We start from the raw sequence: 13,280 nt of genomic DNA on the forward strand, positions 1-13,280 counted from the left end.
AGTCATTCTTTTTCTATCTTATTCTTTTTCTTCCTTCTTTTCTCCACGTCTATGTGGCCTTTTTCTTGAGCTATTTTTTAAAAAACATTTTCCCAGTTTGTTTATCTTTTAATCTTATACTTTTTAAAAAATCAATACTATTATATATAAAAAAGAAAATATCTAATTGTTTTGGACTGCCGTGCTCTGTAGCACCATCCTGAGGGGAGGAGTTGAAACAGCTTATGTACAAGATGTGAGGGGTGTCTAGATATCCTCTTAGCCCTCATTTTGATCCACACAATATTCAGGTCTTCTATGGAAGGTAGGCTGGTTGTGATTGTTCTTTCTGAACATTCTTTGCTGTGCCTTTTTAATGATAGTTCTAATGCTAAGTGTCCATTTCAAGTCCTGGAGATTATAAAACCCAAAAATTTGAACGACTCTACTGCTGATACTGTGTTGTCAAACATGGTAAGAGGTGGTAAAATAGAAGGGCTCCCCCAAATGTATATAGCAGTGATTCCCAAAGTGTGAGCCGCGGCTCCCTGGGGAGCCGCGCTATCGTCATAAGGGCGCCGCAAAATATTCAATTAATACCTGCGCCCGCTGGGTCTAACGCTGATGCGCCATTTCTGAAACGTCTAGTGCGCATGCGCAGTTACAAGTCGGATTTCTATTCGTTTGTTATCACCTTCTCAGTGCTCGCATAAGTTTTTGTTTGTTGGGCTAACTTAATAGTGTGGTGGTTAAGTTACTTTTCAAAAGCTATTTTTCTGATCACCCTAAAATGGACAAATTCTTATTAAACTTGAATAATCAAGATAGTGCTAAATCTATAGACGAAGTTCCACAAACTAGTGGCAAGGGTTCCGAGAAGCGAAAACGTTGTAAATATGACGACAGTTACTTGGATTTTGGCTTTACATCAATAAACGAAAATGATAAAGAGAGACCACAGTGTGTATTGTGCATGAAAGTTTTGGCACCGGAATGTATGCTTCCAAGTAAGTTAAAACGACATTTAGAAACCAACCATTCTAACTTTGTTGGTAAACCTCGCAACTTTTTTAAAAGAAAGTTAATTGAATTAAAACAACAAAAAGGCAGCATTTATAAACATATGTCAATACCAAATAATGCTTTGCTAGCATCATACAAAGTTGCATATAGAGTTGCTAAGTGTAAAAAGGCCCATACTATTGCAGAGCAACTCATTCTACCGGCTGCTGTAGATTTAGTGAACATTATGATTGGTGAGTCGGCGGGGAAACTGCTTTCAAATGTCCCTTTGTCTAACAATACAATCAGTCGCAGAATTCAGCACATGGGGGAGGATCTCAATGCACAATTAATTGAAAAATTAAAAGGAAGTGAATATGGACTGCAACTCGATGAGGCCACAGACAATAATAAGGACGCACACTTGATTTGTTATGTACGGTTCTTAGATGGTAATTCAATCGTTGAGGACCTTCTCTTTTGTAAAAGTATTACTGGAAGTACAAAGGCTCAGGATTTGTTCGAGATCCTGAATATATTTATGGTTGAAAATAATTTAGACTGGACAAAGTGCGTTGGCGTCTGTACTGACGGTGGTCGTTCGATGTCCGGCTCTTATGGAGGATTGCAGGCGCTTATTCGAAACAAAGCTCCAGATTCAGTTTGGACCCATTGCATCATTCACAAAGAAGCACTTGCATCAAAGTATATAAGTCCTCCACTAAATATAGTTTTAGAACGTGTGGTAAATATAGTAAACTATATAAAAACTCGGCCACTGAAAGCAAGATTTTTTAAAAGAATGTGTGAAGATATGGGAGGTGAATACACATCTTTGTTGTACTACTGCCACTCACGATGGCTCTCTCGCGGGGGTGTATTGTCTCGTACGTTCCAATTACAGCAAGAAATATACACTTTCCTTGAAGAAGAAAAACATGAGTATGCCAAACACTTTGTAGAAACAGACTTTTTGATTAAACTCGCATACCTATGTGATATCTTTGAAAAGTTGAATGCGTTGAATCTCTCTTTACAAGGACGCAATATGCACATTTTAAAGTTAACAGAAAAGATTTCAGCTTTCAGAAAAAAATTACAGCTATGGAAACTAAAAATTAATGAAGATGATCTTAATGATTGCTTTCCCTTGTTGCACCAGTTTTTAACCTCCAATGAAATCAGTTTGTCTTGCAATTTAAAATCTCTTTTTGAAGATCACCTATCTCAGCTTATCAAATGGTTCGAAAAATACTTTGAAGCAGATAACATTGAAAAATTTACTTGGATTCAAGACCCATTTAGAGCCAAGGCTCCATCAGGATTTACCTCTACAGAAGAAGAATCTCTTATTGAGTTGTCTTGCGACACAACATTGAAGTTAAAATTTGTTAGCATGGAACTTTCTGATTTTTGGATATCAGTAAAAGAGGAATACCCACTGCTTAGTTGCAAAGCCCTAAGAATATTAATTCCTTTTGCAACGTCCTATTTGTGCGAAGCTGGGTTTTTGGCAGTCGCGGTAATAAAAAGTAAATATCGCTCGAAAATTAACATCAAGCAAGAAATGAGAGTCGCCATTTCCAATTTTATTCCAAGATTTGAGAAGTTGTGCAGCGAACAACAAGCCCATCCATCCCATTAATAATTTTAAATCATTAAACGATGTTCAATAAATTGTGAATTTAAAGCTCGTGTTTAATTTATTTTTCAATTAACCTAACCTTAACGAACTAAAAAGTAGATTTCCAAATCCTTAAAAAGTCAAAAATTAAAAAAAATCGGATGTACCTATTAAGGGAGCCGCGGAAAAAATCCGAAGTGTTATGGGAGCCGCAAACCGAAAAAGATTGGGAACCTCTGGTATATAGAATTGGACTTTGTAACAGATTTGACCTATTTAAAACAAATGCATTGAATATACATAGAATCTGCAACCAGAGCAAAGAAATCTGATACTCTCATCAATATGAACAGTAATTTTACGTGGATTTTTTGTGGGGGAGGGTTAAAAATCTTTTCAAGAATTTAGTATATGATCTCAGAAGGGAATAACATTAGAAATTAAATGCATATATCTGATTTAAACTGATCGTAGCTTCAGTGATACCAAAACCCTCAAAGGAAGGGGATGGCATCTAAAAGACTAAAAAAATAAATACATGAAGCATAAGTTGAAGGAGACACAATGATTTCAGCTATACAATGTATTTCATCTTATGCAAGCTTCCATGTTAATATTTAATTGGCTTTTCCCACTAGGTTGAGAAAGGGCTGTTCATAATTAAGCAAATTTTAATAAGTGTGGAGGCTACAGGAAGGAAGAGGAATTGGAGAAAAATATTTTTTTCTCTCTCTCATTCCATCCACAAAATTTTTCCATTGGATCAAAAAGTATTGCTTTGATTGACTCCATATATGGAAGTTGGTAACAGAACTCTGAAATGTATATTGTCTATCCCTCACATATACAAAACTGAACATATCTACCTGGTCAGTAAAATGCTTGATAATCTTATTTTTCCAGTTCTGGAACAAGTGGAGATTTATCAAGTTCCTTTTGTCTGCTGTGAAGAACTGGTAGTCTGAGTTCGTTTTGGCAGGTCATGGGAAGGCAGATTAGTTGCGCTGAAGGATCTCATAAGTTATTGTATGAGTAGAATTACAAAAATATCACAACCCCCAAACCTAAATACATAATTTGTCAGTGATCTTATGTAGACACAGCTGGCGGCCGAGAGTGATATACCTATCATTAATGTTCTTTGGCAAATGCTAAAGTGTGCATTTTTGTCTCAATTGGCATTCACACAATATAACCAAAAAGCCTTCAATCTCTCTCTAAACAAGAGATTTTACTAATTACCACATTCATTTGAATTTTTATTGCTTTCAAATAATGAAAGCCATTATTAGGGTCAATCTAAATCCACAGTGTTTGTAATTTTAGGATTTTCTGCTACAATTTGGCGTTAGACTTCAAAATCTGGGCTTTCTTATTTCAAGGATAAACTTTGTTCTAAACAAACTAGGCCAGAAATATTGTGCTTTTGCGCTGATAATTAATTCTCAATAAAGTGAACCATTTAATAAAACATTTTACAGTGTACAAAATGTGCAACAATAGTAAATGAGTAAAAATAATAATAAAGCAATACTGCTTAGCTCATGCTGTGATATAACTATTATAGGGATTATAAAATGCTTCATTTCTAAAACTCTTTAATGTAGTACATAAGTTGATCTCATACATAGTGAATTCCCAGGAAAAAAATACAAGGAGAGACAAGATCATGGCATCTTAATTAATATACTTTTGATTGTATAGTAACAAACTTTATTCACTTCTATGTTTGTGAAGGAGCCTCTATATCTATATTTATTTATATTTATCTATATCTGTATGTATTTATATTGTGTTTTAATATGACTGTACACCGCCCCGAGTCCCTTCTGGGAGAGGGCGCGGTTTATAAATTAAATAAAAGTTAAAGTTAAAAGTTATATATTTAGGGTTATAAATATCTACATCATGCGGTAGCCACTCAAATGGGAAGCTCACAAATATGGCCAAGGCAATGATAGCTCTGTTTCACCATCACTTCCCACCAAAGATTAACATAAATAATAAAAGGGAGAACTTATTTACTCTCTTGGCTTGGCTTGATCTTCTTGAAATAAGAATAAGAAAATATGAGAACCTCACTGAAAAAGTAGGATTGTATCTCACTCTTGATTTAAAAAAAAATAGTCAAGGAATACCTTTTGATTTGAATGAATTTGTATCAGAGTCCAATGGATTGTTTCCTTGATTACTGATGGAAATTATTAATGGAATAAGTCAGTTTCTATCTCTTATTCTGAGAAATAGGTGAGTAACAAATGAAGGAAGATAAATGTTATTCAGGAAAAGCTCAGCTTCAGGAAAAGTTAAAAGGAGAGTCCAAGAAACCACCTTATTCAGTTTCACTAATCTCTTAACTGATTCTAGAACAGTCAAAGTGATTGTTTTAAAAGCATTTTGAAACCGGTGTAGACAATCGGTATTAATCAATTAAGAACAAATCTTGTCAAACTAGGTATATCTCAGATACCTTGCTCAGATACCTTGCTTAATAGTAATGAGTATTTCAGCAAATTTTTGAAAAGCATCATATGATAGTCTGAAATTACAGTAGTTAAGTGTAGGTGAATAGCAGGTTTATTATGTGAATCCACAACTGACTTCCTAAAAACAAATCAGTTTTTAGGTTAGAGTAATCAGGCTAGAGCAGGGGTGTCCAAACTTGAGAACTTTAAGACTTGTGGACTTCAATTCCCAGAATTCCCCAGCCAGATGGCTGGGGAATTCTGGGATTGAAGTCCACAAGTCTTAAAGTTCTCAAGTTTGGACACCCCTGGGCTAGAGAGTATGCCAAGTGGAGTCCCATAGAGCTCAGTCCTGGGACTGGTATACTTCAATATTTTTATTAATAACATGGATGAAAAAGTGGAAGGAATGTTTATAATCCTTGATCACTGATCTGTGCTTACTTTCTTTTCAAGATAGCTCCTTTTTGCTAATTCCACAACTCTTTATAGAGTCATATGTTAATTTCCAAACTTTTTATACATCATTCAGAATTTTTAAGATGTATTCATCTTTGTAACATCATATTAACAAATCTATAATTACTAACCAAAACAGAGCAATATTGGACAAGTCCGAATCATATGATTAAGTTTCTCTTCAGCCATTTTTACTCTTCCAGCATAATGAAATTATTAGCCACTTCTTTTGCAACAGAATTCAGTGAATGTTGTCAAACCAGTATTCTAAGCAGAAGTAGATAGATATCTGTCATTCAAAGTTCCCACAATATTATGTGAGAATTTTAAATGAGGGCTAGATTCAGTATCTATCACTGCTTTTGCTGATACCCTTATCTCCCGACAGGTAAGATTGCCAGGATATAGCAGCAAAAGATGGGACCCAGCAGAGGATGCTATGACCAAACATTTCTCAAACTGAGAGAAAAGAGATGGTTTAATTATTTCCCTGCAAGCTATTTTATCACTTTTGAAATAGCAAACACACATGCGTACACACCAGCTATTTTTCTCTGCAAGAAGACAATATGGACAGTTAATTACAATGCTAGAGATGTTCAATATGTTCATTCATACAAAATGTTTAATCATGCCTAAAATAGAAAAATAATTCCATACTAATACAGTCCTAATCAAAGCCAGAAAAAATGTACTTTTCTTTAATTCATGGGAAGAATAACAGCCATGGCTAAAACAAAGAATTAATCATTTCAAAATAAAACATATTCCAGTGCCTTAACATAGTATCATTCTAACAGAGAGACTAAATAGAGTACTGGCACAATTTAGACAAGGCGTTAATGAATTATAGTTTGTGAGACAGAGTTATGCATTTTTAGCTGTTAATAAACTATAATTCTTAACATTCTTTAAAGAGAATCATGAAATCTAAAATAGAATAAACAGGATTCGTCAGAGATGGAGATCAGAGATTACATTAATACATTCAAACTATTCCAGTAAATGGTACTTAAAATCTTGTATTTCAATTTTGACAGTTTTTAAAAATGCATATATATGCTATATGTTGTGTGTGTGTGTGTGTGTGTGTGTGTGTGTGTGTGTTGTATTTGTGCTGATAAATAAATATAAAAAGGCAACATTAAAAATAAAAATATGGTTTTCTGCCTGGATGGTTTTCTGTAATGAGCCGAAGGACAGAAAAAGGGAGTAACCCTAAATTAAGGACAAGAAATAGTAACTAATTAGAAGTGTCATGATAATGATAAAAGTTGCAGAAGATCTCATTTTAACTTGAAAACCCTCACAGCCAGTTCAATCAATGCTTTAAGATGTGAGTTAGAAATATATAAAATGTTTCATTGGATGCTAACCTGGAAAAGTCTATCAATGTGGTCACTAAGAATTGGCCCTGAGCTTATAGACCAGAATTAATCAATTAATGATCAAATTGCCATTGCTATAAATCTTGTTCTTAATCAATATATTTCAAATGATGGCTCTCCAACTTTTGAAATTAAGTTTCAAATATCTTCTAAAACATGGCACATGGCCAAGCATCCATGATATTTTCCCCATATGACAAAATCATACTTAAATCCTCACGACTAATACCCCAGATCAGCTGTGTCATGAAAGGCCCAGTACTGAGTAGAGATTCAGTCAGCTTAGTTGATTCTCTAGAAGACACTGAATGAATGTTCCTTGGCACCAATCGGTATCATATTCTGCTGCATTGCAGAATGGGAAGAATAGTGAGCAAGAATCAGTTAATGGGTAGTAGTTATATATTCGAAGATACTTTGGCTTTCATCCTGAAGTGTCAAATTGGTGGCCTGCAGGCTGGATGCATCACGTGCAGGCCATGGCCACCCCAGCTCCGCGAAGGGTAAAAATGTTGCAATACGTGAGGGCAACTGTCAGGGTTCCAAATAGCATCCAAAAGTAAATCAGAGTCCAAGGCAAAGTATTTCTCAAAGTTCTCATTTATTAAGAGAGCCATGTTGGTATATCTGGAAAAACCCGAATCTGAAAGCTTCCCAGTTTTCCTCACCCAGTTGAAAATTCAAGATCTTGTCCCACAACCACAATTCCATCACATGGTCTAATCTTCCATGCTGGCAGTTCCAGGCATCCAGTTCCGGTCAGGTGCAAGGTGCAAAGACAAAGGATGACCTTGGCTTTCTAGAAAGAATTTTGTTATGGCTACATAGCATCTAATTCCGTACAATCCCCCTCCCATTTTCCCACAATAGAAAATGCATAGTAGAATAATAGAAAATGTTGCAGGCAAAAGAACCAAAAGAAAAGATTGCTGCAGGACTGACAGCCAACCAATGTGGCAAGTTTGACACGCATGCTTTAAACCAACTACAAGTTCCTATGCAGAGGACAATGCTGTTTCATGAATGAGTTGCTAGCTTTCACATCATGTCATCTGTTATGCAGTACGTGCGGTGAGGTTTATGGCTGGTGAAGCTGGTGATGTCATAAGGAAGGCAGGGAATGGGACCATGTGTGCAGGAGGCTGAGGCAGCCTCAGCCTCCTGCACACGTGGTCCCATTCCCCGCCTTCCTGAGTCAACATGAAGGGGACCGTGGAGCGCGCTCCACGGTCCCGCGGCTCGCGCTCCGTGGTCCCCTTCATGTTGACTCAGGAAGGCAGGGAATTGGACCACGCATGCCTTTCCCCTTTTCCCTTTTTTTTTCTTTTCATGATGAGAGCGGTGAGGCTCTGCCTCCCCTGCCTCCCCTGACCGCACGTTCCTGCTGTTATGACATGAGAAAGGGGAGCCCATGTTATTTCCCTTTTAAAATAGCAACATCTTTTATCTTAGTTCACTATGAGCTATAGTTTTTCTTTCCATTGATAACAGTGGAGTGCCATCTGAGTACAGGTGAAAGCTTCTGCAAGGCAGAAAAAAAATAATCCTTAGCCTGATGCATGAAGTAAAGAAAAAGTATTATAAAAAATTTTGAACAAGATTTTTTTTAATGGGGCCATTAAAAACAACTTTAAATTATACTCGCAAATACCATAGTCATGATATAGATAATAAATGTAATATAAAAGGCACATTCCTACCTAAGTGCTAATAATCAAGAAGGCTTCATCTTGTCAAACAACATTTGGTTCAGTAATTGAAAAAGATCCATTAAACATTTACTGAAAGTTAAAATGGAAACTTATACAGTAGATAAAACAAATACACTTGGCCTTCCAGATCCAACTTAAGAATGAGAGAAAGCTGGATGTTCTTGAAATTGGCTGCATCATACTGCATAACTCTTTTAATAGCTATTTATTGTATAACATCTATGGGCCTACAGCAGCTTTTTTCAACTTGACCCCAGTTGTACTTCCATCACAAGTTGGGACAGACTGGCCTATTCTTTGAATCAGAGAGTAGGAACTTATAACTCTTCTTTTGTATCTCATGGCTCTCCCAACTGTGTTCCTTCGTTTGCATTTCTTGCTACAACTATATAAAGTAGGAAGCCTAAAAGAGCCACAAGAGAATTGTAAAAGAATGACCAACCAAAAAAAGAGCAAAAATGAAAAACAAATCTCCCCCAACCTTTCTGACACCATTTATTCCGCTGTTCTTTCCACTCCAGCTCTCACGTTTCCCAAATTTCATTAAAGGCATCCCTTAGCCGCCAGATTTGTCCATCCTGCATTGGTAATAGAAGTCCATCTTGTATTACAAAACTGAAAAGCACAAGACACATCCACCTGGAGAAAAGCTGTGCATTTTTTCTTCAGCAATATTTTACAAGACACCAAATTTTATTTGAAATATTTATTTGTTCTTCCAGAATATTGTTTATTATAAGGTACCATAATTCTGCCTTTCAGCTTACACAACTTGGGAAATGAAGATCATGGCGATTGTTCCCTATGATTACAACCAATGCCTAGAACAGCATTTCTCAATTTTGGCAGCTTTAAGATGTGTGAGGACTTCAACTTCCAGATGCTGTCTGGGAATTCTGAGTTGAAGTCCACATATCTTAAAGCTGCCAAGATTGAGGATCACTGGCCTAGAGTCATGGACACAGTAGACAAAATGTGTATTCCAAACATTAGCTTAAAATAATTATTCACATTTGTTATTTTATTTATTTATTTACTTATTTATTTGATTTCCATCGCCACACACCTCAGCAAATGATTCTGGGAGGCTCACAATTCAAAACATATAATTAACATTTTAAAACTTTTTAAAACAGTAAAAAGCATTAAAACTAAAAAAAATACTTTACTTACATAAGTTTTGGCCTTTGGGCTGAATTTGGTACTTAGCGCTTCATATCCTAGAACATTTTGAGATGGTTTACAATACAAATAACATACATAATAAAATAATATTTAAAACATGTTCAATAAAAGATATTCATTAAAAGCATAGGACATGGGAAATCTTCCAGTCTTCCTACTGGAAAATCCTAGGTGAAGAACTGCATTCTCAATTTGTACATCCTAAATTTCCAGACCATTAAATAAACTCTGCTTGAGTACAGTAGGTGGCCTTCAGAAACTCTTAGCACACATAACATGACACATATACCTATACCCCAATTGCCTCAGTGATTAACTAGGCCTATAGCAACAAATATGATTTGTTGCTATATGCCTAGTTAAGCATCACTCCCATTGTTATGTCATAATGAAAACCTTGAATATGGTCAGTAGCTAAATGGCAACCATTGCAATTGTTACAATAAAAGTCTAATAACTATACATCTACATGCCTTACTCAGCAAACTTATTATGCGCCAGCATAAGGTTAGCACTATATGGTATGCATTACCAAGATCTACATGTCAGGAATAATGGTAAATAGATTATAAGTAAGTAGACTATGTACTTTTCATAGATTTGTGTTGTGGCCCAGCAGGAGCCGTTGGAACTGCCACCAGACTCCGACAGCGAGGGTCCCTATGAGTTGGCTCTGGAGGATGTAGAGGACCCTGGACAGGGTTCCGACTCCGAGCTGGTATCAGAGAGGCTGGTTGGCCACTAGGAGGCACTTGAGACATGGAGCAGTGATGAAAGCCAAAGGGAATGTGCTCCTGACGTCATGCCTTGGAGCAGTGGGGAGGAGACAAGGGAGTGGTTTCTGGATGCCCGGCAACGGACAGCTGATAGACGTAGAGAACAGCTACGCATTTACAAGAGATGATTGGACTCAGGTGATCGAAATCAGGCTCCTCTCAAGGCTATTTAAGGAGGGACTTTCCAAAAGTTGTTTTGCAGGAAACAACTTATCATTAGAGTTGGAGATGCTCTCAAATCTGTCTCATACCTCGGCAGGCTGGATTGCTGCCAAGGTGTTATCTGGACCTGGATTGCTGCCAAGGTTTAAACTGTATGTAAATAAAACATCTTGCAGAGACCTTGTTTCGGAGTGCTTTGGTATACGAGAAGGGGGGTCAGAACAGATTTGGATAAATTTAGATGGCATAGAAATATAGATCTTAATTTAGATATGTTTCCTTCAATATTTAGTGAAAGAAATTTTAAATACAAGTTTTAAGGATTTTTTAAAATCTTTTTTGGGAATAAACACCAAAAAGGTGATTAGAATTTTGATTTTGGAAAATTGGAATGGACCAAGGCTTGAGATGTACAATGGACCCAGAATTAATTTAAGCATGTTCACCATTATAAATTGATTGTGTTTAAAAGTTGCTATCAAAGAGGAACATGTTTTACTGGATAAAACTGAGACTGCTCTGAAAGTGGATTTAAAAATCTACAAGTTACAACAATGATATGGTAAAAGATGCTACACTGGATATATAATTGAAACTTCTGGATGTAAATGAGATACACAAAAACTAAAGCCAAAGATAATTTTGGATAATTTTCTTACACTGATTTACAAAAACAAAAAGGGCCTTGTTAAAGTTTTGAAGAATCTTGAAGAACAGAGAAAGAAAAAAAAAGAAAAAGAAATAAAGTTGTAGGATATTATTTGAAGACATTAAAGATCAAGATTATTAAAAACAAAAGAGGGGAAAATTAGTTTATTTGATCAAGGTTAAAATAGATATATTATTATCTCTGGTGATCCTTAATGGACTTTTCTGACCAGAACTGAGCAAGGAGACTTTCAGAATTCATTTATGGATAAGAGATGAGATATGAGAAGATGGAAAAGAAGAAGAAATTTCCTCCAGAAGTTGTGAATGCTCCAACATGGAAGTTTTTAAGAAAATGTTGGATAACCATTTGTCTGAAGTGGTGTAGGGTTTCCTGCCTAAGCAGGGGGTTGGATAAAAGACCTCCAAGGTCCCTTCCAACTCTGTTTTTTCGAAAAAGGAGGAAGAGGAGGAGGAGGAGGAGGAGGAGGAGGAGGAGGAGGAGGAGGAGGAGGAGGAGAGGAGAAAGGGACTGCATAATGCAGTGCGTGTACATGACGTTATACTGCTGTCCATAAATGGTAGCCTTTTTGACCTGATGAGATAGCCTAAAATGAAATTAGATTGTTCACAAATAAAAGAATTTCAGAACATGGAATGGGGTTGTTTTTTGTTTTCTAGAGGCATTGCTACAGGATCAACATTCATTAAATAAAAGTCCTTCTGGAATCTTAAAGGAAATGGCAATCTGTTTAAACATATTACCTGCTGATCTACAAGTAACAGAAGCTAGCAGTGTGTGGATATGTGAACATGTTTTGTAGCTCTTGGGTAATGTTACTTGTATTTTTTTTCTTTATTTTAAAACTACCCATTATAGTACTTATCCTTTCCATATTTTTTAAAAGTCTTTTATCATTTAAAACACAAGTTGTCCCTGGATGTGAAGGTAAAATCCATTTCCGAGACTCCAAGGTTCCAGACCTCAGACATGTATCAGAATAAGCTGAATTGATAATTGACAAAAGAAAACCATAAAGTGGAAATTGATGTACTTTAATAGGTAAATAGCCTTTGCTGGCTATTGAATGGCTATTGAATAGAGCTGGTTGTGATATCTAATTAGCAGCTTATAAATTATATATATGTGTATTTTTTTTAATTCCAATATATGTATAACACAGTTGCTTTTTAAAATTTAGTGCAGAGCATTTGATGTGGCTGAACAAAAAGCCATAGTACACCCTGAAAAAGCAATCAACGTACTCTTTGAATACATCAAGCAGGATAATTTAGATGGTTTTTAATCATGATTATGAAAATATAATTAGGTGGTTTCATGTTGGTTGTTGAATGCACAGGGAAAAGTGATTCTCTGTAAAGGAAAAAAAATACAAGTAACATTACCCAAGAGCTACAAAACATGTTCACATATCCACACACTGCTAGCTTCTGTTACTTGTAGATCAGCAGGTAATATGTTTAAACAGATTGCCATTTCCTTTAAGATTCCAGAAGGACTTTTATTTAATGAATGTTGATCCTGTAGCAATGCCTCTAGAAAACAAAAAACAACCCCATTCCATGTTCTGAAATTCTTTTATTTGTGAACAATCTAATTTCATTTTAGGCTATCTCATCAGGTCAAAAAGGCTACCATTTATGGACAGCAGTATAACGTCATGTACACGCACTGCATTATGCAGTCCCTTTCTCCTTCTCCTTTAAATCCATGATGCAAAACAGTATGGTTTTTTTCCCCTCTGTGCCAGGAGTAGAACTTAGGTTTCTATAAAGTTGTCCCATGTGGTTATAAAGCTTGTCAATGTTACAAGGCATCTAGCACTCCTGGGGATTCTTTGATTCCTGCCTCTGTTGGC

General features: G+C 36.0%; 1 protein-coding gene across 1 annotated transcript; it reads left to right on the plus strand.

The window, feature by feature from the left end:
- Nucleotides 1-769: 769 nt before the first annotated feature.
- On the plus strand, nt 770-12,707 carry LOC309392190 (zinc finger BED domain-containing protein 5-like; the record flags this gene model as incomplete). The annotated part of the gene is made up of 2 exons (XM_081953190.1): nt 770-2,503; nt 12,603-12,707. The coding sequence occupies 2 exons, from the start codon at nt 770-772 to the stop codon at nt 12,705-12,707; spliced, it is 1,839 nt and encodes a 612-aa protein (XP_081809316.1).
- Between the last annotated feature and the right edge of the window lie 573 nt (nt 12,708-13,280).

The sequence above is a fragment of the Natrix helvetica genome, assembly GCF_964273705.1.
Source record: "Natrix helvetica genome assembly, chromosome: 4".
Classification (NCBI taxonomy): Eukaryota; Metazoa; Chordata; class Lepidosauria; order Squamata; family Natricidae; genus Natrix; species Natrix helvetica.